At 50.8% G+C, this 27,960-nt stretch overlaps 1 protein-coding gene across 5 annotated transcripts; it reads right to left on the bottom strand.

The window, feature by feature from the left end:
* Window positions 1–335: 335 nt before the first annotated feature.
* On the bottom strand, window positions 336–27,416 carry DNAI2 (dynein axonemal intermediate chain 2). Of its 5 annotated transcripts, XM_082442439.1 has the most exons (14): window positions 27,277–27,413; window positions 26,881–27,018; window positions 22,041–22,234; window positions 20,379–20,540; window positions 19,278–19,399; window positions 16,236–16,378; window positions 15,080–15,193; window positions 10,776–10,915; window positions 9,756–9,878; window positions 6,379–6,602; window positions 4,766–4,901; window positions 3,948–4,094; window positions 2,907–3,134; window positions 336–1,077 (listed from the first exon to the last, which is right to left on the bottom strand). In XM_082442439.1, exons 3-14 carry the CDS (start codon window positions 22,221–22,223, stop codon window positions 973–975), a joined length of 1,827 nt encoding a protein of 608 aa, XP_082298565.1. In that variant the 5' UTR covers window positions 22,224–22,234; window positions 26,881–27,018; window positions 27,277–27,413; the 3' UTR covers window positions 336–972. The 5 variants fall into 5 exon arrangements, with proteins under 5 accessions (XP_082298565.1, XP_082298567.1, XP_082298566.1 ...); XM_082442441.1 differs by lacking the exon at window positions 26,881–27,018 and having other exon boundaries at window positions 3,948–4,058; XM_082442440.1 differs by lacking the exon at window positions 26,881–27,018 and having other exon boundaries at window positions 22,041–22,231.
* Window positions 27,417–27,960: the final 544 nt, after the last annotated feature.

Below are 27,960 nucleotides of genomic sequence, written 5' to 3'. Positions count from 1 at the left end.
AAAGCTGCCTCTGAATTGCCCTCTTGCCCTACCAATGTTTCTGGTCACCAAACGCTCTGCTTTGCTGTGGTTTCAGGGCATCCCACTGCCCATGCTGGAGCCCCCTCGGGCCCTGCGCAGGGTCGGGAGTGAGCTGCCTGGGCTCCCGTCCCCGTGTTGCCCCTCATGAGCCCGGTGACCCCGGCAAGTCCACACATGTCTCCCAGAACCTGTTTCTTCCTCTACCGAGGAAGGATAATCTGAGCAGAAACCTTCCAGGGACTTTATCAAAAGAGTGACACGAGATAACATGAAAAGCTCTTAGTGCGGGAGACATAATAAGCACTAACCATTAGCACTATTATTATTAATTTAATTTTACAAGAAAGAAGACAGCAGAAAGCTCGCCGTGTGCAAGAGACACCCAGCTCATTTCATCCACTGACTCTCACCCTCTTGGAGGTCAACATTCCCCAGAGGAGTTGCTTGGAAAGACGTCTTAGAAGTGGACAGACTTTCTGTTCCCCAGTCATATATGGTTGCGGAGCGTCAGCAAGAGAGAAGGAGAGACCGCTTCCCGCACCCACAGGCCTTCCCGAGGCCCGGCCATGGCCTTGGCCAGCCCAGCGGAGGCTTTGCAAGCTTGTGAAGGAAGATGCTTGTCGGGAAAGCCCTTGCAAAGCTCAATCCAAGGGAACAGGGAGGGCCAGGGGACCTGGGTGAGGTTGGCTGGGGTGTGGCTGAGACCAGGGGACCAGCTCGGGGATGAACCCTGCCCCTTCCCTCCCCCCGAGGCGTCTCTTGGGACTGGGTTCAGGGAGTCACCGGGGACTGGGGATCTCTGGGGCATGGGGGCTGGGTTGGGGCCCCTTTGCTCCTCCAGCCCTCTCTTACCCCGGAGACCCTTTAAGGGAGGGGGTCAGCACCCCGACTTGTAAAACCAGGGCAGTGCCGAGAGGTGGGAAGCAGGCACGTGTGTGAGCGGGGCTCCGGTCAAGGCTGACCTTCCAAGGTTGGACTCTCTTCACCGTCTCTTTCTTCCGCCCCTTCTTCCTCTCCCTCCACCTCCTCTTCTGTCTCCAGACTTGGTTGTTTCAGCTACGGAAAGACAGCATAGACTTGTTGGTGGGGGGCAGGGCTACCTGCACCCAGGAGGTTAACCCCTGAGCCTAACTTGCTGGGCACCCAGGAGGCCGCGCTGCCAGCACCACGGCCGTGAGGGCCTAGCGGGCGCTCGACACCTGCGGGTATGGACGGTGGGAACGGCCTCGGGCATCTGCCGCTTGCTGCCTGGGCCACCTCGAGCTAGTTCCTCCTGAGTTTCCTTGGTCCCCTCCCCTGTAAAGGGGACATGATTCCCTGAAGGGCTGTGGCTGGGATTAGAGATAATGCATGTGAGGACCCAGCAGTGGTTTCTCAGATCTGACCCCAGAAGGTCTGGCCAACTGCAGAGACGCAGAGATGGGCAGGAAGCGTGTGGTGGGCAGAAGAAGGAGGGGGCCAGGTTCTGTGTAGCTTAACCCCTTCTGAGAATCAGCTTCTCCATCCAGAGTGTTCACGCTGCTGTGGGGAGCACATCTGGGGATGTCCAGCACCAGACACGGAGTCAGTGGCCGCATTGCACGGTGTCAGCATCACCTGCTGGAGGGCTGGAGGGCCCGGGGGGATGGGTGGGAGGAGCCCGGGCTGTGGGTCAGAAAGGCAGGACTCTAGCCTCGCCTCAGCCCCACCGGTACCACCAGATGGTGTGAGAATAAAGCCGCTCAGATCCGAGTACTTCCAAATGCAAAATGCGCCCACAGAAATCACAGCCTGTCTCTGGACCCAGTGGGAGAGAGGCAGAAATGGTGAGTAGTCACGGGATGGAACCGGTGAGCTCCTCTGTGTGCTTACCCACCTTCCGTCCCCCTGTCACTCCATCAGTGCCCGAGAACTGGACACACAGCCCCTCTTGCTGCCAGGGCCGGCTTCATGGGCCGGCGCCCTGTGCGGCCACGCGGGCCTGTGCTGACCAGAGCTCCACGCTTGCTTTAGTGTCTGCTGCCACTGTCTTGAACTTCTCAACACTTTTTTTTTTTTGGCTGCGAGGCATGAGGGATCTTAGTTCCGTGACCAGGGATCGAACCCGCACCCCCTGCAGTGGAAGCGCGGAGTCTTAACCACTGGACCGCCAGGGAAGCCCCTTGAACTTCTCAACACTTTTGAACTAGAGGCCCCATGTTTTCCTTCCTTCCCTAACTAGGTAGCCGATCTTGCTTACAAGGGCAGACGCTGGCCCACACTCGCTTGTTCTTTTCCCTTCCGTGTTGTGCTTTCACTCTTTCACATCTTAGCGTCTTATCGGTGGGCCCCTAAAGGCAATGGCCCGGACAGACCATGTTTTTTTCTTCGTCCCCTGGTACCGAAGAGGGCCTGGAAGGTGACACTACCTTTATCACTCCATCTCCTCAGTTTCCAGGTGAAAATTAAGGAACCAAGAAGTGAAGTGACCGGCCCAGGCGATACAGCTAGAAGGTGCTTTGGAGCCGGGGCCATGGATGGCTGAGCTCAGGACAAATTTCACCCCCTGTTGCCAGGAGGGGTCATCACGGATCTCACAGCCCCCTCCTCCCGGGGCCTCCAGGCTCCCTCTTCTCTGATGGCTTATGTAGCCCCGGTCACATGCATGTTCAAGGTCCCCATCGCGGTGGGGAGAGGAGGATTTCAAGAAGCACAGGGTACGGCTCCTGTGCTCAGGGAGCCTGAAGTCTGTTTGGAGACTTAGGATTCCTCCAGAGGGAGTATTTCCTCCCACTTGCCAGATGGACAAATGAAGGTCCGCCTGGCGAGGCCACTTGCTCGCGGTCGCCCGAGGTCAGCAAGCAGGCAGCCCGGGCGCCGTGGCTCCCTCCCGGCCACCCCACCCCGAGCCCGCTCGAGACCCCTACAGGCTCGGGCTTCTGCTTCATGGCTTCCGCCTCCCTCTTCTTCAGCTCCGTGAAGATAACATCAAAGAACTCCTCCTCGGCCTTGGTGACCAGCTCCTCCAGGTTCAAGGCGGGCTCGCCCTCCCTCAGGTCGTCATCCTTGCCCTCCGCCTTGCCCTTCTCCTTCAGCCGCATCTCGCGGTGCCTGGCCTCCAGGATCTTCTCCCGCCGGGTCTCACGCTCAAATATCTGTGCACAGGGACAAAGAGGTCGTGGGAGAGGCGGGCAGGCAGCGCTGGCTCCCAGCACAGGGGCCGAGCGGGCTCTCCTTGCTCGACTCCAAGCAGCCCACCCAGAGGCCTGTACTCCGGGCTAACGGCAAGAAAGGGGGGCTAAATATTGGGGTTGGGAGGCGGGAGCAGGGGTGCCAAGTTACTCAGTTCCAAGGAATTCCAAGAACACGGAAGCAGGCGTGAAGGACACCCTCTGGGGCTGCGCAACATGATGGCCTGGGCCCACAGAAGATGAGTTCATTGGTGGGACCACAATCTCAGGCAGAGCCAGGAGGGTCTCCCAGGGTCTTGGCACCAGTGGTTTTCAATTTCTCTGCGTGCCCCACGGTTCTGGGGAGGCGCCTCCGGGGTGATGGATCTCAGCCCCCAGGGCCCCTTCCCCAGGACGGTCCCCTTCCAGCTGTCTTCTCTACAGGCATTCTGCTAAGCCTTCCTTGGACAGGTTCTGCTGCCCCAAAAGTATGTTGTTTGAAACTAGACAAACTGACCGAGTCAAACCACTTGGATTTGCAGCTGAAAAATACTGAAGCTTGGAGAGGTAAAGTGACTTGCCCAGGGCCGCTTGGCTACTGAGTGGTGAAGCCAGGGTGGATTCAGATATTCCCAACACCCATTTCTCGGGCTCATTTCCTGATCTACCCCCAAATATCCATCCATTTCCCAGGAGGTGACAGAAAAGGGCATCTGTTCTTCCCTGACTGGCCCGCTCGGCCTGGGGACCAGGTCAGTTCAGGAGCTGGTGCGCACCTCGCCCGGGGCCCGCACCTACCGAGGAAACCGTGTTCTTCTCATTCCTCTGGAGGGTGCACAGCCCACTCGAGACCTCCAGCAGCGTGGTTGTCCCCAGCTGGGAGCCACAGGCAATGAAACATCCATTGTCCTGTAGCCGGAGGCAGAAGAGGGCCTCGTCACACACCTGCTGGAGGGTCAGGCAGACCCGGGTGAGGGAGGAGAGAGGAGCAATGTCACCCTTTGTTGGTCTGATTATCTGGCTCTTGGAGAGACTTAGCCAAGCAGCCCCATTCAGACACCCTTGGTGACTCCCCCGACTGAGGGGGACCCCAGTCTCAACCCACAGGATTAAGTTCACACTCTACGACTGGCTGTAAAGCCCTTCACCCCCAGCCGCATCTTCTGCCTCAGCCGGCCCCCACACCCACCCCTTCAGTCCAGCCCCATTTTCTTTCTTTTTTCTTTTTTTTTTTGTTGCACTGTTGGCATGTGGGATCTAGCTCCCCGACCAGGGATCGAACCCGCGCCCCCTGCATTGGGAGCGTGGAGTCCTAACCACTGGACCGCCGGGGAAGTCCCTTCAGCCCCACTTTCATTCTGCAGTTTCCCCAACCCCGTGCTTTTCCACGGCCCTAGCCTGCAGGTCTCTGCTCTGGCTTTGCTGATAGGATAACGTTAGCTCAGGCTGGAAGGGGTCAGCTGCCAGGAGCCTGCACCCGGGCTTCTGAAGGAACAGGCCTGGCGGGAGGAAAGGCCGGGCATCTGCTTTTTTCCTTTTTTAATTCCCCTCAGGTGATTCTGCTGTGCCACCAGAGTCTGAGGGCCTGGGTGCATGGGGAGGCAGGTGCACGTGACCTTCAGGCTGAGGGCGGGGTCACATTGCTTGAACACAAAGTCCCAGATGTCCAAGGTCCCGTCCATCTTGGTGGTGAAGAAAACCGCTGGCCTCACCGGGCTCCAGGCACCATCAGTGAGATAAGCCATGTGGTACCTGTTGGGAGCCAGGTGTCACCGGTCAGGGACCCCTGTGGTTGGGAGGGATGGAGAGCCTGCTGAGCCCCAGCCCTACTCCTCCAGCCCTGCCCCGGCTCCAGGGTTTCATTGCTGGGCAGGAAGTTCTTTCTTGTGTCTGACTTCTAGCCGCCCCAGCCTCGCCACCCACAGCTCACAGTTTGCACTATAAAGGGTTTGGGGTGGGGTCCTTCCCAGGGGCTGGTCACTGGCGTTTTCCACGGCCAACTCCAGGGCACAGGCTCGGGCCCAGTCCCCCAGCTGTGAGACTCACTTGAAAGGAGTCGGAGGAAGGAAAAGTTGCCCAGAAAAGTTCATGCTACTGAGATGAAGAGAGTGTTATACTTCCTACTTGGTTTAACCTAGATTTTCAACGATTTCTGCAGTGAAGAATGAAATTGGACCCTTATCTTATACTGTATACAAAAATCAACTCGAAATGAATTAAAGGCTAAAACGTATGGCCGTAAACCATAAAACTTCTAGAAGAAAATGCAGTGGAAAAGTTCCTTGACATTGGCCTTGGCAATGACCTTTTGGATATGGCACCAAAAGCACAAGCAACAAAAGCAAAAATAAACACGTGGGATTACATCAACCTAAAAAGCTTCTGCACAGCAAAGGAAACAGTCAACGAAATGAAAAGGTAACTAACACAACATTGTAAATCAACTATACGCCATTAAAAATTTTAAAATAAATAAATAGATTAATTAAAAAATAAATTTAAAAAATGCACAGGCAACCTAAGGAAAATACTTGCAAGCCATATATCCGATAAGGGGTTAATAGCCCAAATATATAAGGAACTCATACAACTCAATAGCAAAAAACCAAATAACCCGATTAAAAAAACGGGCAAAGGACCCAGACAGACATTTCTTCAAAGAAGACATACAGATGGCCAACAGGTATGTGAAAAGGTGCTCAACATCACTAATCATCAGAGGAATGCAATCAAAACCACAGTGAGATATCACCTCACAACTGTGAGGATGGCTAAATTATTAGAAAAACAAAAGATGAGTGCTGGAGAGGGTGTGGAGAAAAAGGGAACCCTTGTGCGCTGTTAGCGGAATGTAAATTGGTGCAGCCGCTGTGGAGAACAGTGTGGAGGGTCCTCGATCCCATTTCTGGGTCTTTATCCGAAGGAATTGAAATCAGGACCTCGAAGAGACACCTGCCCTCCCATGTCCACTGCGGCACTATTCACAATAGCCAAACGTGGAAACAACCTAAATGTCCATCGACAGATGAATGTGAGGTTTGAAGCATCTTCCTTTGTGAAGTGGCCGAATCAAGCCACTTCCCAGCGTAAGCTTGGCTGTTTGTGGAGAAGTGTTTTCTCCATTTTATGGGTGGACACAGAAAGGCTCAGAGCACTCCTGGGTTGGGCTGGGCCCCCTCGGTCCCCTCCACCTCCTGCATCCCTCTCTCGCCCCAACTTCCCCCCTTACTTGGTCCACATGATGGACGACTCCCGGCTGTCTTCTGACCAGATGCGGGCGGTCCAGTCGCCGACGGTCAGAAAGTTCTTTGGGTAAAACGGGTTTCGCTGCAGGGCATAGATGGGGCCGTGGTGGCCTGAGAAGGTGCACACAATCTTCTCGGCCGATGTCTTGGCCTTGCGGTTGCAGGAGATGACGATGCCTTGCTCCGTGCCCACCATGAACTTGGTCGGCTGTGGAGGGGGTGACACGTGAGCGAAAGGCTCCATGGAACATCAGCTCAGGGTTTAGCTGGCAAGGCGAGCGGTTTTCCGGAGTCAGGGCGGTGGAGCGGCAGGGCGGCTGCGGGTCCAAAGATACTGAAAGTGCCTTCGGTTTAAGCCGCTGCTCGCGCTGTGCCCCGCCCCCTTCTAGGTAGCTGCGCCCACTCTTGCGCTTGATCAGGTCCCACACTTCTTTAAACCTGCCCAAGGGCCCCACAAATCATGAAGCCCCCCCTGACTCTTCTGGTCCCTGGAGAATCTCATCACCAGCCCTCTTCATGTAGCCTCACTGTGTCCACTAAGCATTTTGCCATAAAGATCCTGAACGTTTACACATAAAGTAAATGATTGAATCAATAATGTAAAACATGGATCTAGAAGAACTCCCTCCAGCCTCCAACTACTACTCCCAGCAAAACTGGTCTACATTGTACACCCGTGCCCATAGCATCTTTATTCACAACACCCAAGTGTCGTCGGCATGTGAACGACATGTGCTCTGCCCATACAATGCAATATTATTTGGCCTCAGAAAGGAAGGAAATTCTGCCACGTGCTACAATGTTGATAAACCTTGAGGACATTGTACTAAGTGAAAAAAGCTCATCACAAAAAGACAAACGCAGGAAGCGTTCACTAAAATGTGGTCTCCGCAGGAGGTAAATTCATAGACACAGAAAGTTGAAGGGGCTGAAGGGAGGGGGAAATGGGGAGTTTGTTGATTAAAAGGTACAGAGTGTCAGTTTTGTAAGATGAAAAAGCTCCGGAGAGCCCACAATGTAAATATATCTAACAATGGTTAAGATGGTACATTTTACATTATGTGTGTTTTTTTGTTTTTGTTTTTACTACAATTAAAAAGAACAACTGGGCTACAAATTGGAGGGTCAAAGGAAAGTGAAGATCGTTCTACACTGTTGGTGGGAATGTAAATTGGTGCAATCATTGTGGAGAACAGTATGGAGGTTCCTTAAAAAACTAAATATAGAACTACCACATGATCCAGCAATCCCACTTCTGGGCATATATTCGAAAAGAATCATGCACCCCAATGTTTACTACAGCACTATTTACAATAGCCAAGACATGGAATCAACATGATGACATGTTCCATCAACAGAGGAATGGATAAAGAAGATGTGATACATATATACGATGGAATATTACTCAGCCGTTAAAAAGAATGTAATAATACCATTTGCAGCAACATGGATGGACCCAGAGATGATCATACTAAGTGAAGTAAGTCAGACAAAGACAAATATTCTATGATATCACTTATATGTGGAATCTAATTTAAAAATGATACAAATGAACCTATTTAGGGAGATTGCACGCTCACAATGCAGGGGGCCCAGGTTCGATCCCTGGTCAGGAACTAGATCCCACGTGCACGCCGCAACTAAGAGTCCTCATGCCGCAACTAAGAAGCCCACATGCTGCAACTAAGAAGCTCGCATGCCGCAACTAAAGATCCCACCTGCCGCAACTAGGACCCAGTGTAGCCTAAATAAATAAATATTTAAAGAACAAAACAAAACAAAAAAACCCCAAATGAATCTATTTATAAACAGAAACAGACTCACAGATATCGAAATGAAACTTACGGTTACCAAGGAGGAAAGGTGCGGGGAAATGATAAATTAGGAGATTGGGATTAACGTATACACACTACTATATACAAAATAGATAACAAGGACCTACTGTGTAGCACGGGGAGCTCTACTCAATACTCTGTAATGACCTACATGGGAAAAGAATCTAAAAAAAAGTAGACATATGTATTATGTATAACTGATTCACTTTGCTGTAGAGCAGAAACTAACACAACATTGCAAATCAACTATACTCCAATAAAAGTTAAAAAAAAAAAAAAAAAAAAGGAAAGGAAAGAGACACAGCACGAGAGTCCCAGAAAAATAAGGAATAAAGTCAACTCCAGGGCTTCTGCAAGCTAGTAAGGGAGATAAACTGCCCAGGTCCCGGTGGCCCATCATGCCTCAGACTCCTTGGTGGGGCATGGGGTGGAGAGCCTGGGCCTTGGGGTCAGAGCCCTGGGTTTGAGCCCCGGCGTCCCCGTGTTCTAGAGCATGTGACTTACCTCCCTAAGATGAAGTTGTTTATCTGCAAAGTAGGGATAGTCACATCACCTCACAGGACGGTCATGGGTGATCACACAACGTAAGGCAGTTACGAGGGTCCAGCACACAGTGTGGGAGAGGTGAGGACTAGTGGCATTGAGGTCACTGCATCTAGCACTTGGCCTAGAAATCTCTGATTCGGGGACAGAATGTTTTTCTGACTCCTCCCCACTGTGACTCCACGCCCAGGGCTGAGGGGGTCAGTAAAACTGTCTTCCACCTCATCCACCACATTGATCCCCCAGCCTGGGGGGTGGTGGTGGGGGACTCCCAGGGCAGGGGTGAGGCCAGAGCACCTCCACCTCCTAAGGGCCTGGGAATGATGTCACACGGCCTGGAAGCAAACCAGTGACAATCCCAAGGGGGAGCCAGGCCAAGAGCCATCTGGAAAGGTCGTTTTCTTGCTTTGGAGGGAGTCTTCATTTGCAGCTTCTAGAAGCTTCCCTCCTCGGACACAACCACATTACCACTTTGATATTTCTTTACTGTTCCTTCTCAGTTGCTAAATGCCATCACAGGCCCGTGCTCTGGTTTGCCAAGGAGCCTCCTCTGATCTCATTTTCCTCTCCAACACCTCTTCTTTCCCCACGGAAGTGAAGCCACCGGCCCAGGGTCCCACGTGAGGCAGGGACAGAGCTGCAGCCTGGCCTCTGAACGCTGGTTGTGGACAGGGCTCTTCTCATAGAATGGGGCCTCTCTGGAATCCCGTCCTTTCAGAAAGCTTGCCTTCTAATCATCCAGGGCACTAGCCAAATGGCGACTCTTGAGTGAATTAGAATGGCCTCCTTCCTCTGCTCTGCTGCCCCCTGCTGGAAAGTGGTTGTAAAGACCACACAGGTCTCGGAGGACCACAGGAGGATGGTCCAGGGCACAAGGTGAGAAGCAGCCTCAGGGTCCATCTGACTCAGTAGCCACGGGTCTGCCCTTGGCTTTGGCTGCCCTGGCAATAGAAGTCAGGGAAGGGAGAGGAAGGGACACCCACCAGAGTAGACTCGAACTCCAGGGAGAGGGCCCCCAAGGCATGCTCCAACCGTTCATTTCTGGTGATGTCCAGGATGACGACCTCGGTGGGCTCAGTCATCTTCCGGACATCCCACCACATGACCTGATGGGAGGAGGGGCCAACTCTGAGACCTGAGGTCCCGCAATTCTCCTGACTTTTGCCTTCTTTACCCCCTCCACCTTTTTGGGGCCAGTCCCTGGGGCCAAAGGGGTGTCTGACAGAGACTACCGGCAACCCGAGGGAACAGACATGCTTTGAGAATCACTCCTTTGGTCCACAGTCCCAAGCCTGGCTGACCATCAGAGTCATGAGCAAGCTTCCTAAAATCCAGATGCCAGGGCCTCACCCCAGACCTACTGAAGGAAAATTGCCAGATGTGGGCCCTGGAGTCTGTATTCTTAAAGGCTCCTGACAGTATGGCAATATACAGCAACATTCAAAATGCACACATGCTTTGACCCAGAAATCCCACCGCCAGGAACGTATACTTCACATGTGTGCAGTAATCTATATACAAACACACCCTTTGCCACATTTTTTGGTAACTACAAAATATTAAAATCCACTTAAACAAATTACAGCATACCCATGATTTATTAAGTCCTTAGCAGGCATGGGGCAGTGCTTTACGATATATGAAATCATCTTCAAGACATGCTAAATGAAAAACGTCAAGTGCAGATCAACGTGCCAGGTGTACAGAAAGAGAGCAAAGACAGACACGTTGGCTTCTGTATGCAGACACGGACCCTGGAGGCTGATGTGGGTGGGCGCCTACGGGGAGGGGTACTGGGGGGCTAGAAGGCAGAGGTGGGAGGACGGCGTTTCACTGTCTGCCCTTTTGTGCCTTTGGGTTCTTGTTCCATGTGCATGGATTACCTGTTATTCAATTTAAGAATGGAATGAAAAGGAAACGTTCTTAGGTAATTCAGTGGGAGGCCGGGAGACTGCTACTGAGCCCCACCCCCTCGCCCCGCACAGCGCCTGGCTGGTGGGTACCTGCCCGTCCGTGGATGCCGAGAAGCACTCGGTGCCCGTCTTCGACTGCAGCCAGATGGTGCCGTAAACAGGGTCTCGGTGGCTGAACTCAATGGTGGATAGCTCTGCCACCAGGCTGCCCTTCCGGGTGTCCCAACAGGCTGGCGGGGAAGAAAAGGAAGGGGACGTGATGGGGGCACAGGCTTCCTTTCTTAGTGCAGGGAGCACGGGATAGAGGGATGCTGCTTGTCTTGGTTTGGCAGGTATGTGGTTTTTTTAGAAGCAGGGCTAACTTCAAACCCGCCTGAGTTTCCTACCAGCCCCCAAAGCATGCTTCGTTCATTCCACTGAGCCCCTAACACGTGTTGAGCATCACACTGGGCACTGGGGAAGCCACTGGGATTCAGACAGCCACAGTCCCTGGGAGACAGGAAGGGAAATCTGCAAGTACAGCCCGTGCCGTGATTGCTCCAGAGGGAGACACATGGAGGCAGTCAGGGAAGGCTTCCTGGAGGAAGTGAGAAGGAACGAAGACAGAGGAGGACCCTCGGGATGGAGTGAGCCAGGCAAAGAGAGAGGAGCAGCTCCACCCCAGGGAAAGGCTCTGGGAAGTAAAAACATCTATGCAAATCTCTCCTGCTGCATCCACTCATTCCCTTTTCGCCTCTGTACCTTTGCTGCGTTTGATCGGAAAGAAACACACAGAGGGAGATTTGTCCTTTCTTCTGATTCATCATTAGTACGTTGCTTCTTCTGTTTTACCAAGAAAGACTCAAAGTTTACTTATTTTTTTTGTCCCAGTGGATTCTGTTTTCATTTTCCCACGAGTGTATAGCGAGGACCCACCCTATTACTCAGAGCTGTTTCTAGGAAAGCTGGTTTTGTAAAACAACAACAGAAGTCCATGATCCATAAGCCTTGATTTATGGAATCCAAGTCCAAGGCATTTGGCCCTGGATCAGTCTGGCCCAGAAGCAGGTTTTCTTAGCTAAGCTCGCTCTGCTTGGGCAAAGTAGTACTCCAGGGTGGGTCCCACCATGTCTGTCTTACAGACAGCAGAGCCCCAGAGCCTGGGCTGGTCCGAGCTGGCATGCAAAACCACTGAAAGGGGTTATGAATGATGAGCGAGGCAGGGCTCCTGAATAAATCGTGGCCAAGTGGCTTTGCTTCAGCCTTTTAGAGCCTGGGCGCCCAGATAAATTTGCAGGAGGTTTATGAGAGCCCACGTCTATTTCATAACCCAGGAGCTCCCCTGGAGAGGAGGCAGCAGGTCTAAGAGGGAGATCAGAGGCCTCAGGAGGCCAGGAGGCCAGGAGGCCAGGAGGCCAGGAGGCAGCCTGGCCACAGGGAGTTGCTGAGAAGTGTTCCAGCCATTCCGGCCCCTACTCCTGGAGCAAGAGGGGAACATAAGAGAGCTCGTGAAGGCAGGAGGGAAGGGGAACCCTTTTCATGTCTGGTTGAGTCTGACCTCGGATGCAGACAGGAGGATTAACTGTTTGGTTACTTCAAGGCCAGAGGTGAAGGGCAGGCGGGAACCTTCAGGGCCCACGTGGGCAGGTTTCTTCTGAGCTCACCAGGGATACCAACATCAGTTTTCTGGGTGTCCCACCAGCAAAAACGGCAGAGTAAAGACCTCTGAGAATTCTCTCCAAGAGAACATTGGCAAAAATGGTCAGAATCAACTTTTTCAGAACTCTGGAAATTAGCCGAAGGCTGGCAGCAAATCAGAGTGTTTATTTGAGAAAAACGGCTGAATCTTGGTAAGAACAGTAAATTCTGTTGCATTTTGACTCGCCCTAGTTAGGATCCTATACTCTCCGGTTCTATGGTAGCCTTGGAAAATAACATTCTGCTTACCTGGTAAAAAACCAATAGCCTGGCAGCCGAGGGATTGAGCAGAATGGAGCTGGAGCTCTTTCAAAGTCTCCTATTCAAAGAATTGTCATTATTTGACCTGTCTGTCTGGTGGTTCCCTGGAAGACCCCCCACTTGCAAGGTTGTCTATATTCACCTTGACTTGGAGCTTGCCCAGTGAAAAAGGTCTTTTTAAGAAGGCAATTTTGAAAATAATTATAATTACAGACAACTGATTAACTTTGCAGTGTCCCACAGTGGTGGATAACAAGTGGGGCAAACAATAGGCTAACCAAAAAGCTTGAGAGGAAAAGCTGGAGAATGTCCATAGGGGTTTTGAAAAGCTCCTGGAACCTAGAAGGTCACATGCATGGGTATGGCTGTGTGCATTCCCAGGGCTGCACACATACTTAGGAAAGAACTGAGAAGGCCCTAAGCTTTCACCTCTGGCTGACCGTAAGGCTCGGTGCAGCAGCTAAGGCAGAGTTGACGACTGCCTGGCTGAGTGTTGAAGGTATGCTCAAGTACACACACAGAGCCTCCTGGCAAAGTCTGCGAGATTTACTGGCTCCAGATGACAACAAGTAGAAAACATTCATATCAAGCACACAGGGAACATTCTCCAAGATAGACCACATGTTAGGCCATAAAACAGGTCTCAATATATTTTAAAGACTGTAATCATGTAAGGTATCTTTTCTTACCATAATAGAATAAACCTAGAAACCAATAACTGAAGGAAAACCAGAAAATTCACAAACAGAGAGAAATTAAACAACATACATCTAAATAATCCATGGGTCAAAGAAGAAGTCAAAGGGAAATTAGAAAACACCTTGAAATGAATGAACATGAGAAGACAACACACCAAAACTTAGGTGTAGCTAAAGCCGTGTTTAGAGGTAAATGTATAACTGTAAATATCTGTATTTTTAAAAACCTCAAACCAAGAATCGAACCTTCCACTTTAAGAAATTTAGAAAAAGAAGAGCAAAATAAACCCAAAGCAAGCAGAAGGAAGGAAATAATAAGGATTAGAGTGGAAATAAATGAAATGGAGAGTTTAAAAACTGAGAAAAATCAATAAAATAAAAAGTTGGTTCTTTGAAAATAAAACAAAATTTACCAACCTCTAGCTAGACTGACCAAGTGAAAAGGAGAGAACACTCAAATTACTAAAACCAGGAAAGACATAGGAGATGTTACTACCAACCTTACAGAAATGAAATGATTGTAAGAGAATGAACAATTGTGTCAACAAATTAGATTACCTAGATGAAAAGGAAAAATTCTAGAAAAACACAAACTATCAAAACTGATTCAAGGGCTTCCCTGGTGGCGCAGTGGTTGAGAATCTGCCTGCCAATGCAGGGGACACGGGTTCGAGCCCTGGTCTGGGAAGATCCCACATGCCACGGAGCAACTAGGCCCGTGAGCCACAACTACTGAGCCTGCGCGTCTGGAGCCTGTGCTCCGCAACAAGAGAGGCCGCGACAGTGAGAGGCCCGCGCACCGCGATGAAGAGTGGCCCCCACTTGCCGCAACTAGAGAAAGCCCTCGCACAGAAACGAAGACCCAACACAGCCAAAAATAAATAAATAATTAAAAAAAAAAACTGATTCAAGAAGAAATAGAAAACGTGAGAAGACCTGTAACAAATAAAGAGGTTGAATTTTCAACTTTAAAACTACGTATAAGAAAAATCCCCGGACCAGATGGCTTCATTGGTGAATTCTACCAAATATTTAAAGAAGAATGGCTATCAACTGTTCACAAACTCTTCCAAAAAAAAAAACCAAAAAAAACAGAAGAGGAGTAACACTTCCCCATTCATTCTTTTTTTTTTTTTTTTAATGTATGAAGCTTTATCTAACTCACTAATGAAAGAACAAGCAAGACGGTAAGCTGGTTTTAAACAAGTTTTGATAGAATCAGTTTCTAAACTGAATGAATCCCTCTGTAAATGGTCTTCACACCTCTTGTTTTAGCCAGTTCTATAATTCTTTGTTTTTTTTCCCCTTTTTCCCCCCATTCACTCTATATGGCTGGTATTACTCACACCCTTTACCATATAGGTTGCCCCGACTGCATCTCCTGAGATGGAGCTCCCCAGTGGTCTCATAACCCCTTTGCCTCTAGCTAACCTAGCCTAGCTCAGGGTAGGTGTACAGTAAATGTTTCTTGACTTTACTTGGCCCATAATTTTCTTAACTTTTTATTTTGAACTCATTTTAGACTCACTTGAACTTCTACAACTGAAGACACGGCTGAAGTATCAGCAAAACCTGTCTCACCTTGACGTCTGGAAGCTACAGGAAGTCCCCACCCCACTTTGTCCTCCGTGGCAAGCCTGGCCTGGCAGGTGGGCCCTGGCCAGACAGCAGCAGGGGCCAAGCTGCCTGAGAGCCTGCAGGGGACTTGGGCTGATTCCTGGTTAAGTGCCGGGGTCGGGGTGGGGGGTCCCTCCTTACCGATCTGCCCATTGTAGCAGCCTGCCAGGAGCACGTGGGAATCTTTGGGGTTGTATTCCAAGGTGACAAGAGGAGAAGACGGCTTTAGGGCAATTTCTGGCCTGTTGGGGTTTTCTACAAAGCAGAACAACAGCAACAACTATATATATATATATATATATATATATATATATATATATATATATATATATATATATATATATATTCTACCAGACCTGGAAAAAAAAGGACAGGGTCAAACACTTTAACCCTTTCTACGGGTGGGGGGGTGGCAGGGGGAAGCCTGGAAGCCCCTCTCCGGGCTGCAAGATCTGGTCCTCAGTGGGCAGCATCTAGCCCTGGAGGCTCTTCTGCTCGTTCTATTTTTGGGAATCAGGATTGTGTGTGTGTGACTGTCATTCTAGTCCATTTTCCAGGTTTGGTGTTAAATGAGATTTAAGGCTTTTACAAGAAGTCAGCTCTCCCCTGACTTGTGTGAACCAGCTGCCCTGTCTGTACAGCGGGGGTAATGATGGAGTCCGGCCCACGGGGCAGCGCTAAGAGCTCACTGAGCTGCTCAGAAGTGTGAAATGCTCAGTTCCGTGTGTGGCACCTGCACCTGCTAATAAAGGTAACGTTTATTTTCACAACGACAGCAATGAGGGACGCCTGAGAGCATGGATGGAGCCCACGATCACCTGCTACCTGCCAGACTCTGCCCTTGGAGTGAGCCCTTCTGTCAACAGTGGTCCGCGCTCCCGAGTGGACACACTGCCCCTACTGGCCATGAATTAGGGGAAAGTGCCAGGACAGGTGGGACAGAGGTGAGTCCCTGCGTCCCTGTGAGGGACCCTCGGGTCCCTTCTCAGTCTGCTGGGGACTCTTTCTGATATGCTCTTCAGGGACCCAGAGTTGGGTCTCCACGTGGTCTGATCTTGAATGCCCCGGGATCTGGAAGTGAAGGGAGTTCCTGCTTCTGATTTGGCTTCGCTTGGCTGCACCTGAACCCAGACAGCAAAGGGACGAGACAGGGGCTTCCTCCTGGGTCCCTGGGCATCCCAGTGAGGGACCAGCCCCACGAGAGTCCCACTGAGTCTACCTTCCTCCCCCAAGTTTTCACTGGCCTCTGCCGCACTCCCTCATCCTTCCCGGACTACTGGACCCCTCTGCTTCTCACCCAGGTCCCAGATGTACGATTCGTTGCTCATGCCCTCAGGTGCCCGTTGAAAATTCAAGCAAGAGTATGCCACTGCCAACTTCCTGTTGCCATCAGGGTGCCAGGAGATGTGTGTGGCTGGCCGCTTAATTTCCTGGGGATCCCTTTAGGGGAGGGCAAGAGGGCAGAAGACTGAAATCCCAGGCTCCCTAAATTTCGTATTTGCTTAATTTTTTCTTAAAAGAATTCATACATATTTAAACATTCGCTCAGATAAATTTATTTTAAAAACAAAGCTGACAGGACTCCCTTAATTGGAAAACTGATCTCACCAGCCATAAATAAAAACTAATAAAAATTAAGACAATGGAAATAAAATATTAAATTTCAGCCTGATGTCTTCGTTGGCTGAAAGTTCCGAGCCTGAGGCTTGATTTCTCATTAATATTAAACTATGAGGGAGGGTGAAGAATTCAGCCATTATGCTCCTTGGTATTTGCCCAATTGAGTTGAAAACATATGTCCACACAAAAACCTGCACACAGAGGTTTACAGCAGTTTTATTCATAATTCCCAAAACTTGGAACCAACCTAGACGCCCTTCGGTAGATGAATGGATAAACTGTGGTACATCCAGATATCATTATTATTCAGCATTAAAAAGAAATGAGCTATCAAGCCATGAAAAGACATGGTGGAAACTTAATGCACATTGCTAAGTGAAAGAAACCAATCTGAAAAGGCCACATGTTGTATGATTCCAACTATATGACGTTCTGGGAAAGGCAAAACCATGGAGACAGTACAAAGATCAGTCGTTGACAAGGGTTTGGGGGCAGGGAGGGATACATAGGAAAAAATACAGGGGATTTTTGGACAGTGAAAGTATTCTGTATAATACATTTGGAATGTATGACACCAAGAGTGAAACCTAATGTAAACTATAAACTTTGGGTGTGCTGTAGGCATCCCCCCAAGTTTCATATGTTGAAGCCTAATCTCCAATGGGCTGGTATTAGGAGGTGGGGCCTTTGGGAGGTGAATAGGTCATGAGGGTAGAGCCCTAATGAATGGGATTAGTGCCCTTATAAAAGAGGGTCCACAGAGATCCCTCACCCCTTCTACCTTATGAGTTCACAGCAAGAAGACGGCTGTCTCTGAGTTAGAAAGTGAGTCCTGGGAATTCCCTGGAGGTCCAGTGGTTAGGACTCAGCACTTTCACTGCAGGGGGCCGGTGAGTCCTCACTGGACACAGAACTTGACCTTGCTGGCACCCTGATCTCACACGTTCAGCCTCCAGAGTGGTAAGGGGTAAATTTCTGTTGTTTATAAGCCACCTGACTTAACGGTACTTCGATACAGCAGCCTGAACAGACCAAGGGCAGGGTGTAATGACGTCAGTGCTGTTCTCTGACTGTGACAAATGTTCCACCTGCGGGGAGGGAGGAGGGGAGGGACGCTGATGGTGGGAGAGGCTGTGTGGGATGGGGGAGGATGGAGCATGTGGGAACTCTCTGTACTTTCTGATCAGTTTTGCTGGGGACTTAAAACTGCTCGAGAGACACTGCTTCGGGAAAGATCTGAGGTGTTCTCTTTACTTGTTGCAAGTAATAAATCCTTCCTTCTCTGGAAAAAAAAAAAAAACTGCTAGAAAAAAATTAGCTCTTAATAGAAAAAATGAAAGGGGAGGGAGAATGTGTAAGAGTTAGAAAAGGATTAAAGACTTAATGGCCCCAAACTGACACTTTGTCACTGAAGTCACCGGAAGGAATGAACGAAAGTGGGAAATGAAATAACTTTCTGGCCGTGTGACTCATCCACATCACTCCTCCCTGGGAGCACTGCCATAGCAGAAGGAGTACAGGCTGAGGCCCATCCTTGGTTGGGTCACCCACCCACTGTGAGCCCTGAGCACATCCTCTCCCTAGGGTCAGTTTCCTCATCTGTCAGACGCGGAGGTTGGATGGCATGACTAATGCCTCAGCCCTCTCGGATATCCACACGGAAGGTCAGACCCCAGCAGGGCTGGAGCAGCAGGGCAGACAGCCCCCGCCCCACCCTGGCCCTTCTCTTGCACGCCCATTGCTAGAAGCCTGCTTGGCACACCATGACTCAGCCCCGGATCAGAAAAGAGTCCTTACTGGTCACGCTGGGGCTGGGTAAAACACTTCCCAGGACCCTCAGTGGGTCATGGTAGCAAAATGAATCCTCCAGAGTTGGCATTTGAGGCTAGTCACGTCTGAAATCACAGGTATTCTCTGCATATATGAGCATACACACACACACACACACACACACGCAATATACATGTATACATGCACACACACATGCATATATATACATACACATGTACACACATATGCATACATACATGCACACATGCATATAGGTGTATTTTAAACAAAAAGTAGCGCTCTCTACACACTGTTCTGCCCCTTGTTTTGCTTTGGTTTCACATAGTAAATCTTGGCAACTCTCTATAGGCACATAAGGAGCTGCCTCATTCATTCTGATGGCTGCGTGGTATTCAACAGCGTGGGCATACCAGAATTGCTGGAACCAGCCCCCTACCGATGGGTTTCGCTTGCTTCCAGTCTTTGGCTAGCGCACACCCTGCCGCAGTGAATATCCAGTGATATTCACACATGTGTCTGTGGGATAAATTTCTTTTGTCAAATTTCTGCTGTCCTTGGAGGTTATTCCAGGCACACTCCTGAGAGTTTGGGATGAGGGTCTTGTTTACTCACACTGCAGCCAGATTACTGATGTTTGGTACTTGGTACATTCTCTACACCGTATGAATCAACCACACTTGTACACAGCTTTGCAAATTTGCTTTAGTCTTTCCCCAGACTCTGTCCTCCCTTTCCACCAACCAGGCCTGCCCTCAGGGTAGGCACCACTTGTCTGCTGGGCGTTTTATTGCTCTGTCCCTTATTAAGCTCGGATCACAGGTGGCATTGTACCCATGGCATGGAGTGACTGGCAAGGGGTCACCTTTGGAAGCACCCACGCATAGGGCTGAAAGAAATTGGCCAGACACCTGCCTGGCTATAGAGGTACCTGAAAACATTGATGGTTTTAGCTGAAGGGGCCTCTTCCATCACCTCCACCGCATCCTCGTCATCAAAATACTCCTGGTAGATGTCAATGGCGTTATTCTGCTTGATACAATGCTCCATGATCTGAGGAGGACACATCGGGAGTTCTTAGCAGTAAAGGGAGGTTCTTTCAGCCTGACCAGGGCTGAGATGGAGTCTGGGAGGGACGAGAAATATCTAGTAGTCTTTTCCCATCCTTCCAGCCCATGCATTTTCAATGGGGGCAACATCTACCCACCAAAAGGGTGGAAATTGGTTCTTGGGGGTAAAATATTATTACTTCTTTATACAAAGCACAGATATACATACAGTATATAAATATATAGTACACCTATGGTATTACATTTTCATTGGGGTGGGGCGATGTCTAAAAAGGCTTGTTGGGGGACAACAATGAAAAAAAGGTGAAGAAACACTGCTCCAGGCAAACAGAATTAGTAACCACTCCATATATGGCATCCATCTCCTGTTTCCTCCACCCAGAAGGCCATTCCCCGTTATTCCAAATGTCCAACAAGGAAAAGCTCAAGATCAAGTGCCACCTCTTCCAGGAAGACTCCCCTGATTCCTTCAGCAGGAAATCAACTCTCCCTCCTTATGGGGCAAATGACAGAGCATCTTTTCTCTTACAGCCTTTCTTTCTACATTATACAGTGATACCTCTGTATTTGTTTTTGGCCTCCAATGGATTATAAACTCTTTGGGGCAGAATATATGTGAATTTCATTTCTGCAATCTCTACTGCACCTGGCAGAGACTAGAAGCTCCATCCAAATGTGTCGAATGAAAGAATGATCCCTATTGGCAGGTAGCTGCTGGGTGGAGTTCCTTGGGGTTCTCTTTGCCCAGAGGATTTCCCACTTTTCAGATTCTTCTTAAAGCCCGTTCAGTCCTTGGACCTTCTGGTCTGCTGTGTGGACCTGCCTGCCTGCTCCCAGACAGAAGGTTCCATAACGTAGCTGGTGCCCTTCCCCGAGGAGCCACAGTTGCCGAGCTTGACATGCAGCTGGGGAAGCAGAGTGATGGCTGAGGCCCTGACCACTGGCGCTGAAGGAAGCCTTACCGAGCCCAGCTGCATGATGGTGTTGATGTAGTTCTCATCTTTCTCCACCTTCTTCCGGAAGCGGATCGTCTGCTCCAGCTCCAGGGGGTTCACATCCTTGGGCCAGCCCCCCTCGATGTGATTAACCCCCCGGGTCTCCATTTCAAACCGCTCTGTGTTGGCCTAAACAGAGAGCCACAGGTGAGAAGACGCCTGGCCCTGGTGGAAGCATCCGACCACTCCTGCAAACGAGTGTCCCAGGGCTCCCGGGTCCCTGGGCTCTGAGTGCTCAGGGATGGACCCATGAGGTGCCCCTGGCCAAAGCCACAATATTTTCAGGTCCAGCAAGGAATTTTCTGGTCCTCAGGTGGTCACAGGCAGCCACAAGAGTGCCACCCCTGTGGAGTTAGCAGCTTTGCAGATGCTGCCAGTGGCTATGGAAAATCCAGTTCTGACCTGATCTCCACCCTAAAGGTCCAGAGGAGCCCACCCATCGGTTCTGTGAGATCCCAAAGGAAAACGTGACTAAGCTTTCTCCACCCTACCATTTACAACGTCACAGGAATAGAAACATAAAAACAATTAAGAGTGTGGACTTGCTTTGCCCATTCTCCGTTGTAGGGAGGATGGCATAGATGTAGTTTTACCCCTTAAACTTACCTCTTTTCCTCCTTCCCAGTTTTCCCCCATCTTTTAAATTGTGGTAAAATACACATAACATAAAATCTACCATTTTGACTAAAATGTACAAGTTAGTAGCATTAAGAACAGTCACAACGTTGTGCAATCATGATCACTCTCTAATTCCAGAACTTTCTCATCACCCCAAATGGAGACTCCATACCCATTGAGCGGTCACTCCCCTTCTCCTTTTCCTTTTTAAGCCAGTTCTCACAAAAGCTAAAAGTTTCAACAGGGTGGAGCTGCTGACAGAGGAGACCCCGATGTGGTGTGGCCTTCATGGCCGCCATCTTGTTTAGGTGTCTACACCGTGAACAAAACCACCCTGGTCGCCATGACGGCAGCTTGCCCTGGGGAAGCAAGGAACTCAAGTTTGTTTGAACTGTGAATTATTGGAGCCATCCACAAAGTGTTTTGGCCAAATCAGTGTGATTTTCACTCCGTTGATTTGGGAACATGACGGTTGTGTTAACCCCTTCAGTCTAATCTTCTCCCAGCAGTTCTTGACGTAATCAGGAGCTGATCACTTGGTTCAGACAGACCAGGAGAAGTCTGGGAGTTTGGACAGGAACGTGCCCCTCAGTTCCTTTATCCTGGAGGCACCTCTGACCAGCACTTTCTATGGGACCCTTTCCTTTTCCCAAGCTAGGCAGGTCCTGTAGATGTGAATCCCTGGGCCCCTCAGATACCTCTCCCAGATGTACCCAATGCCTAAAACAACTCTAGTAAGAGTCTTAGAGGTGAGGCCAGAGCCCCTGGGAGAGAGAACATCTTGGTTTACAGTCACCCGGCCCAGGGAGTAGTTGGTGCTGGGCCTTGTCCTGACCCTGGGCACCGAGGTGGGTGTGGGGGCGATTCTGCCCTCATACTTCCAGCATCTTCACTGGTCCACTCTAACTGGCTTCCAGGGGGATGGAGTCACCCAGTCCCACTTGCCTGCCTTGGCCAGCCACCCTGCTGGACCACACCTCCACTGGCCCGGCCCCTGGGGCAGGGACCCACCTCGTGTTCCGACATGCTGGTGGAGCACTGTATGCCGGTGTCCACGGGGTTCCGCTCCACGAATTGCTTGGCCAGCTCAGGGTTGGGCGGTATGTCGATGTTCAGCTCTGCCTGGCGGTCGGAGAAGTTGCACTGCTTCCCGAACTCGCTGCGCTTCTTGACATACACGTACACAATCTCCATGGTACCAGCTGCTGCAGGAACAGAGGGAGGGTGTGTGGTGAGGGGCCCCAGCCGGCTGCTTCCCAGTCCCCACGGACCCCACCACCGGGGGCAGCTCCAGGTTCCCAATCTGGTTGGGGGGAGGGTTCCTAATGGATTTATCCAGATGCTGCATCTGCATTTGAAAAAATAATTTATGGAGTGATGACTACAGGCTAAGCATCATCTTGTTCAGTTCTTACCATTGCCCTCTGAAGTGGACAATAAAATCACCATTTTACTTTGGAGGAATCGATATTTGGAGATACCCAGAATGCCTTGCCCAGGATCACATAGCTCACATGTGGTACAGCTGGTCTTCCTGACTCCAAAGCTCTTACTCACCAAATGATACAGTTTTTGCTGAGCTAGTATGTTTATTGCGAGGCAGGAAGAAATACTGATGGAGATTATGTTGAACTAAATTCCCTGCCACACACTGTGGACCTGATCATACAGCATACAGATTTGAGCCCCAGGCCTCTCTGGAAACCCTCCCATCCAACCACGTGATTGCCAGAAAGGCTCACCCACTAGGTTACTGGATTCCACCCTCCATCACCCTGTGGGAGCCCCACTGAAACCTCTTCCCTCCACGTCACTCCAACGGGGACAGGGCTGGGAGTCCAGCTGAGAAGGAGAGAGGGTCAGACCACTTCCCCAGCAGGCAGAATAGTTAGGCCTTTGGGAACCCTCTGACTTGTGCTACTGGTCATGAAAGGCACAGTGGGAAATTGAAAAGCAGGCTGGGTTGGACCCTGACTTCGAGTTCTGGCCCTGCCACTCGCCAGCTGCTTGACCTTGGCTGGGCCACTCTGTCATTCCAAGACTTGACACACTCAGGATGCCGAGAAGGTGAAGTGCAAGATCTCGGGCAGCAGCAGAGCCAGGGTTCAAATGCAACGCTAGGAGATGCTTTCTCACTCATGCTAACTGGAAGTCTCAGAAAGGCCGTGGGCTGTTCCCACGAATTGCTCTCGACTTGCCCCAAAAGACAAGATTAAGAAAATAAAGAGAGGGCTTCCCTGGTGGCGCAGTGGTTAGGAATCCGCCTGCCCATGCAGGGGACACGGGTTCGAGCCCTGGTCTGGGAAGATCCCACATGCCGTGGAGCAACTAAGCCCATGTGCCACAACTACTGAGCCTGTGCTCTAGAGCCCGTGAGCCGCAACTACTGAGCCCGCGTGCCACAACTACTGAAGCCCGTGCGCCTAGAGCCCGTGCTCCGCAACAAGAGAAGCCACCGCAATGAGAATCCCGCGCACTGCAACGAAGAGTAGCCCCCGCTCGCTGCAACTAGAGAAAGCCCGTGTGCAGCAATGAAGACCCAATGCAGCCAAAAAAAATAATAATAATAATAAAATAAAATAAAATAAATAAATTTATTTTAAAAAAAAAGAAAATAAAGAGATAAGCTATAGACTTGGAGAAAATATTTGCAAATCATATATCTGATGAAAGACTGTGTCCAGAATATCTAAAGACCTACCAGGTCCCAGGTGCTGTGAACAGCACTTACAGGCACCCTCATTGCATGCCCACTACAACGCCCCAAATAGGTATCACAATTCTCATTCTACAGGTAAGGAAAATGATGTTCAGAAAGTACCTGGTCAAAGGTCAAAGTTCTTAAGTCTAAACAGAGCCAAGACCCACACACATCCGGCTCCAAAGCAATGATTCTCAACCCTGGCTACCCACTTAGAAACACCTGGAGGGCTTTGTAAAAATCACAATGCTTCGGTTGAACTGCAGATTAACTAAATCATAATCTCTCAGCAGTATTTTTACAAACGCCCCACGTAATTCCAGCATGCAGCCAAGGGTGAGAACCACCGATTTAAAGTGAGGGCTCTTACCTCAGTGAGAAGCCCGCGCACCACAGCAAAGAGTGGCCCCCGCTCGCCGCAAGTAGAGGAAGCCCACGCGCAGCAACAAAGACCCAACGCGGCCAAAAATGAACAAATAAATTAATTTAAAAAATAAAAAAATAATAAAGTGAGGGCTCTTAATCTCTCAACCAACGTTTCTCGCATCTGGGATGTCCATTCAAAACAAAGAGATTCCCAGGCCCCCTCCTGCAAACACGGATTTACATGCGTGGGATGAGGCCTAGCAATATGTGTTTTACACAATCACCCCAGATGACTGTTAGGACCAGATATGTGTCTGATCCCACCTCCAGGGCTTCAAAGGACCAGACAGGTGGGTCCCGGCTGTCCCCTGAGATGCAGGGCCAAGAGCTGTGTGACAGCCTAGAAGCACGTGCCTGGGTGCTCTTGGGCCCTGGAGCAGCTGGGACCAGGGGTCAGGGCGACGAGGGTGCGAGGTTAACTCCTAGGTCCCTTTGCATCCACCTATGTTGTTCCTTGAAGACAATACCACCCTCCCAACCGCCCAGCCCCAGAACAACTCAAACTGCACCAAACTCACAGAGAGCAGTATTTTCCGCTCTTTCTTGTGGTTTGGAAACTCTTCTGCCCAGGAAGGGTAAAAGCAATGGCTTGGAGAACAGAGGGTGGGGACAGAAGCACAAATTACAGTAGGTTGCCCTCACGGGTTATTTGACATGGACAAGATAGAGCCTCGTGAAGAAGGATGCACATCCAATTAGCTTCTTCCTGTCCGCCAGCACACTGTTGAAGCACAACAGGGCTGCACCTGCGTCCCCTCCCCCTCCCCCTCCCCCAAGGACTGCCTGTCTCTCCCTCTGTTAAAAGATAATTGCTATGAGACAGCTAGCTCCTAGGGGACACGCGGGGTCCTAAGAGCATGAGGAAACCCCAGGAAGACAAAAATATCCTCTTTAGCCCAGGTCACATCTTTAAACAGCTTTGCTTTCCTTCTGGGTGCTTCCTAAGCCAAGCTAGGAGCGAGAACAGAGGCATTGTTTTCTATCTGGAGGCAGACAGAGGGGACATTTAAAGGCTGGCTGGGTGATGGGAAGACAGCTCATTCAAGGACCCAGAGAGGGCTTTCTTGCAAGCTGGTGGAGTATGAAGATGAATGGTGAGGTCAGAGCTGGGGGTCTCAGGAGGTCTCTTCCCGCCCTGGTGAGACAAGTCTCATAGGCTGGGCTGCCCCAAGCAGCGCCTGAACGGGGCTGTCTGCAGACGGGGCTTCCAAGGAAGGCAGGACCAGCATCGCTGCCCTCTGGGAGTTCAGGGGAGGAGATCGCCCACCCGTGGGAACCTCAGACCCACAGGCATCTCAAGCACAAGAACGCACAGAATTGGAGACGTGCTGATCTGAATGTCAAATATGCAACCGCCTCCTGCATCCTGGGGCAGTCAGATCAGAACCTTAACCAAACATAAAAACAAAACTCGTCTTGTGCAGTGATAGCGAGCAAAGTAATTCCTGGAAAAGAACTTCCTCTGGCTTAAGAGAAAGAGTGTTTCCCAAGCAGGGAGACGAGGGAGCGGAGGGTAGCTCAGAAGTTCAGTGCGGGGTTTTCGCAGGCAGGCAGGTGGGGGGCGGCACCTTCCCTCACCACGGGACTCCCTGGTGGTACGAAGGACACAAGGTCTCCTCTTCCTCGCGTCCCTGGGGCAGCCCCCAGTCTTTGTGCTGTGTCTGGCTGGACAAAGGACTGCAGGGGGAGGGGCTTCCTGCCCTCTTTTTTCTGTCTGTTCACCTTCTGGAATTTGCGGTCTTAAGGGACTCACTCGCCTTCAAAAGAGGCTGATCTCCCTGAATCCCTTCCTCTGCTTCACACTGGGTCGACCAGCAGTGAGCTCCAAGAGGTGGAGGATGGCGCTTCCCTGGTGGCGCAGTGGTTAAGAATCTGTCTGCCAATGCAGGAACACGGGTTCGAGCCCTGGTCCGGGAAGATCCCACATACATGCCGCGGAGCAACTAAGCCCGTGCACCACAACTACTGAGCCTGCGATTTAGAGCCTGCGAGCCACAACTGCTGAGCCCACGTGGCTAGAGCCCGTGCTCTGCAACAAGAGAAGCCACGACAATGAGAAGCCCGCCCACCGCAACGTAGAGTAGCCCCCCCCCCCCCCCGCTCGCTGCAACTAGAGAAAGCCCGCGCGCAGCAACGAAGACTGAACACAGCCAAAAATAAAAACAAATAAATAAATAAATTTATTTAAAAAAAAAAAAGGTGGAGGCTGAGGATAGCCAGAGGTGGGAGGAGGTCCCCAGAACCGGAGGGTGAGGCGGGACCCTGTCTACATCCTCTGCCCACCAGTGCTGGCCCCTTGAATGAAGACTGAGGTCTTTTATTCATCCCTATCCCCAGTGCCTGGCGCAGAGAGGGGCTCCCTACTCCCTTCGTCACGTGCTGAATGTGTGATGTGACCCCAATCTCCCAGGGCTCTCCCCTAGAGCTCTCCTCCCTCCACTCCTCTTCTGGCTTGAAAAACAAAAGCACAGCAAAGGTAACAATTTAAGAGAGGAAAGCACTGGTTCTGAAAGCTGGGAGAAGAGTGCACTTCTGTGGTTCAAGAGACCATGATAATGTTTGAACTTGTTGCAGGAAGAAGGAACTAACGGTGTGACCTTGAGTGTGATACCCTAAGGGGCATAAGTATGCCCTCTCCCGGGTTGAGGAATAAATGAACTGATGCAGAGGGCCTGTCCCCTAGTAGGGGCTCAATCACTATAATTCCCTGCCCTCCGTTCTCACCAGAAAGCTCTCCTCTTCACGGGCTTAGCCTCCCGGCACCCCAGCCCCAGGCTGTATTTTCTATCCATTCAGCTGTAAACCCTTCAGAGGTCTCCCGTCCCCTCCAGGAGACCGATCACATCAGGACCCGACTGGCAGCTAGGGGTGCAGGAAGCAGGGTGTTTAGAACTTGCTGGGTCCCGTGACTCGGTAAGCATCGAGGGCAGCGAGGACTGATGGGGCGGGAGACCCTAGGAGCGCTAGGCCAGGAATCCACCATCCGGCAGAGCCAGCCCCGAAGGACGCCCCTCGAGGAGTTTCTTGCACTAGCGGTGGTTCTCACACTTGGGGGATCCCCCCCCTTCACTCTCCACTCTCCTGTTCAGCCGCGGACGTCTTCCCCGCACCCGCCCTTACCCTCGGTCCGTTCCTGTTGCCTCTGGGCCGCTGGGGAAGCACCCGAGCGGCGGTGCTGGCTTCCCGGCTTCTCAAACGGCTCGGAGCCTTGGCGTTTACCCGTTGCCTAGCAACCCTGGCTGGCCCCGGACGCGGGGCGGAGCTGCGCAGCGCTGCGCGGAAGGAGATGCGGAGCACGTGACCCCCTCCCCATCCCGCTATGTTGGAAGCGCCTCCGGTCCCTCCCAAGTTAGTCAAGCACCGGTAATGATAAACGTGTGTAGAGTCTTTGCCAAGGCGCTTATCCGAGTCTACAAATATGCATTTGGCAAGATCCTGAGAAAATGCAAATTGTTCTCAGCGCGCCTCCGGGTCCTGCGCCCTGGTTGGGGCTCTGCTATTTATTTGCTCGTGATCCGGCGGCTCGTTTTACCACCCCTTCCTTCAGCTTCCTCGTCTGCTACATGGGAATTATAACCCCCAGCCTCCCTTCTGCCACCATATCCCCTACTCGTTGTATAATAAGCTTAAGTCTGACTACAGCACCGGAATGGAAACTCCTGGAAAGTAGGGACTGGGTGTTTCCACAGCTTAGCTCTTGGTTGCCGCGTTGTAAACGTGCTGTTTATTGAATGGATGAATGAATGAATAAAATGAATTTCTCATGGGTTAAGGCAATGAGGGGAAATAATGTAAACTGAAAGA

The sequence above is a fragment of the Balaenoptera physalus genome (assembly GCF_965194825.1).
Source record: "Balaenoptera physalus genome assembly, chromosome: 20".
Lineage (NCBI taxonomy): Eukaryota > Metazoa > Chordata > Mammalia > Artiodactyla > Balaenopteridae > Balaenoptera > Balaenoptera physalus.
Note: the sequence above shows the minus strand (reverse complement) of the source record. Positions and strands in the feature narration are given on the sequence as shown.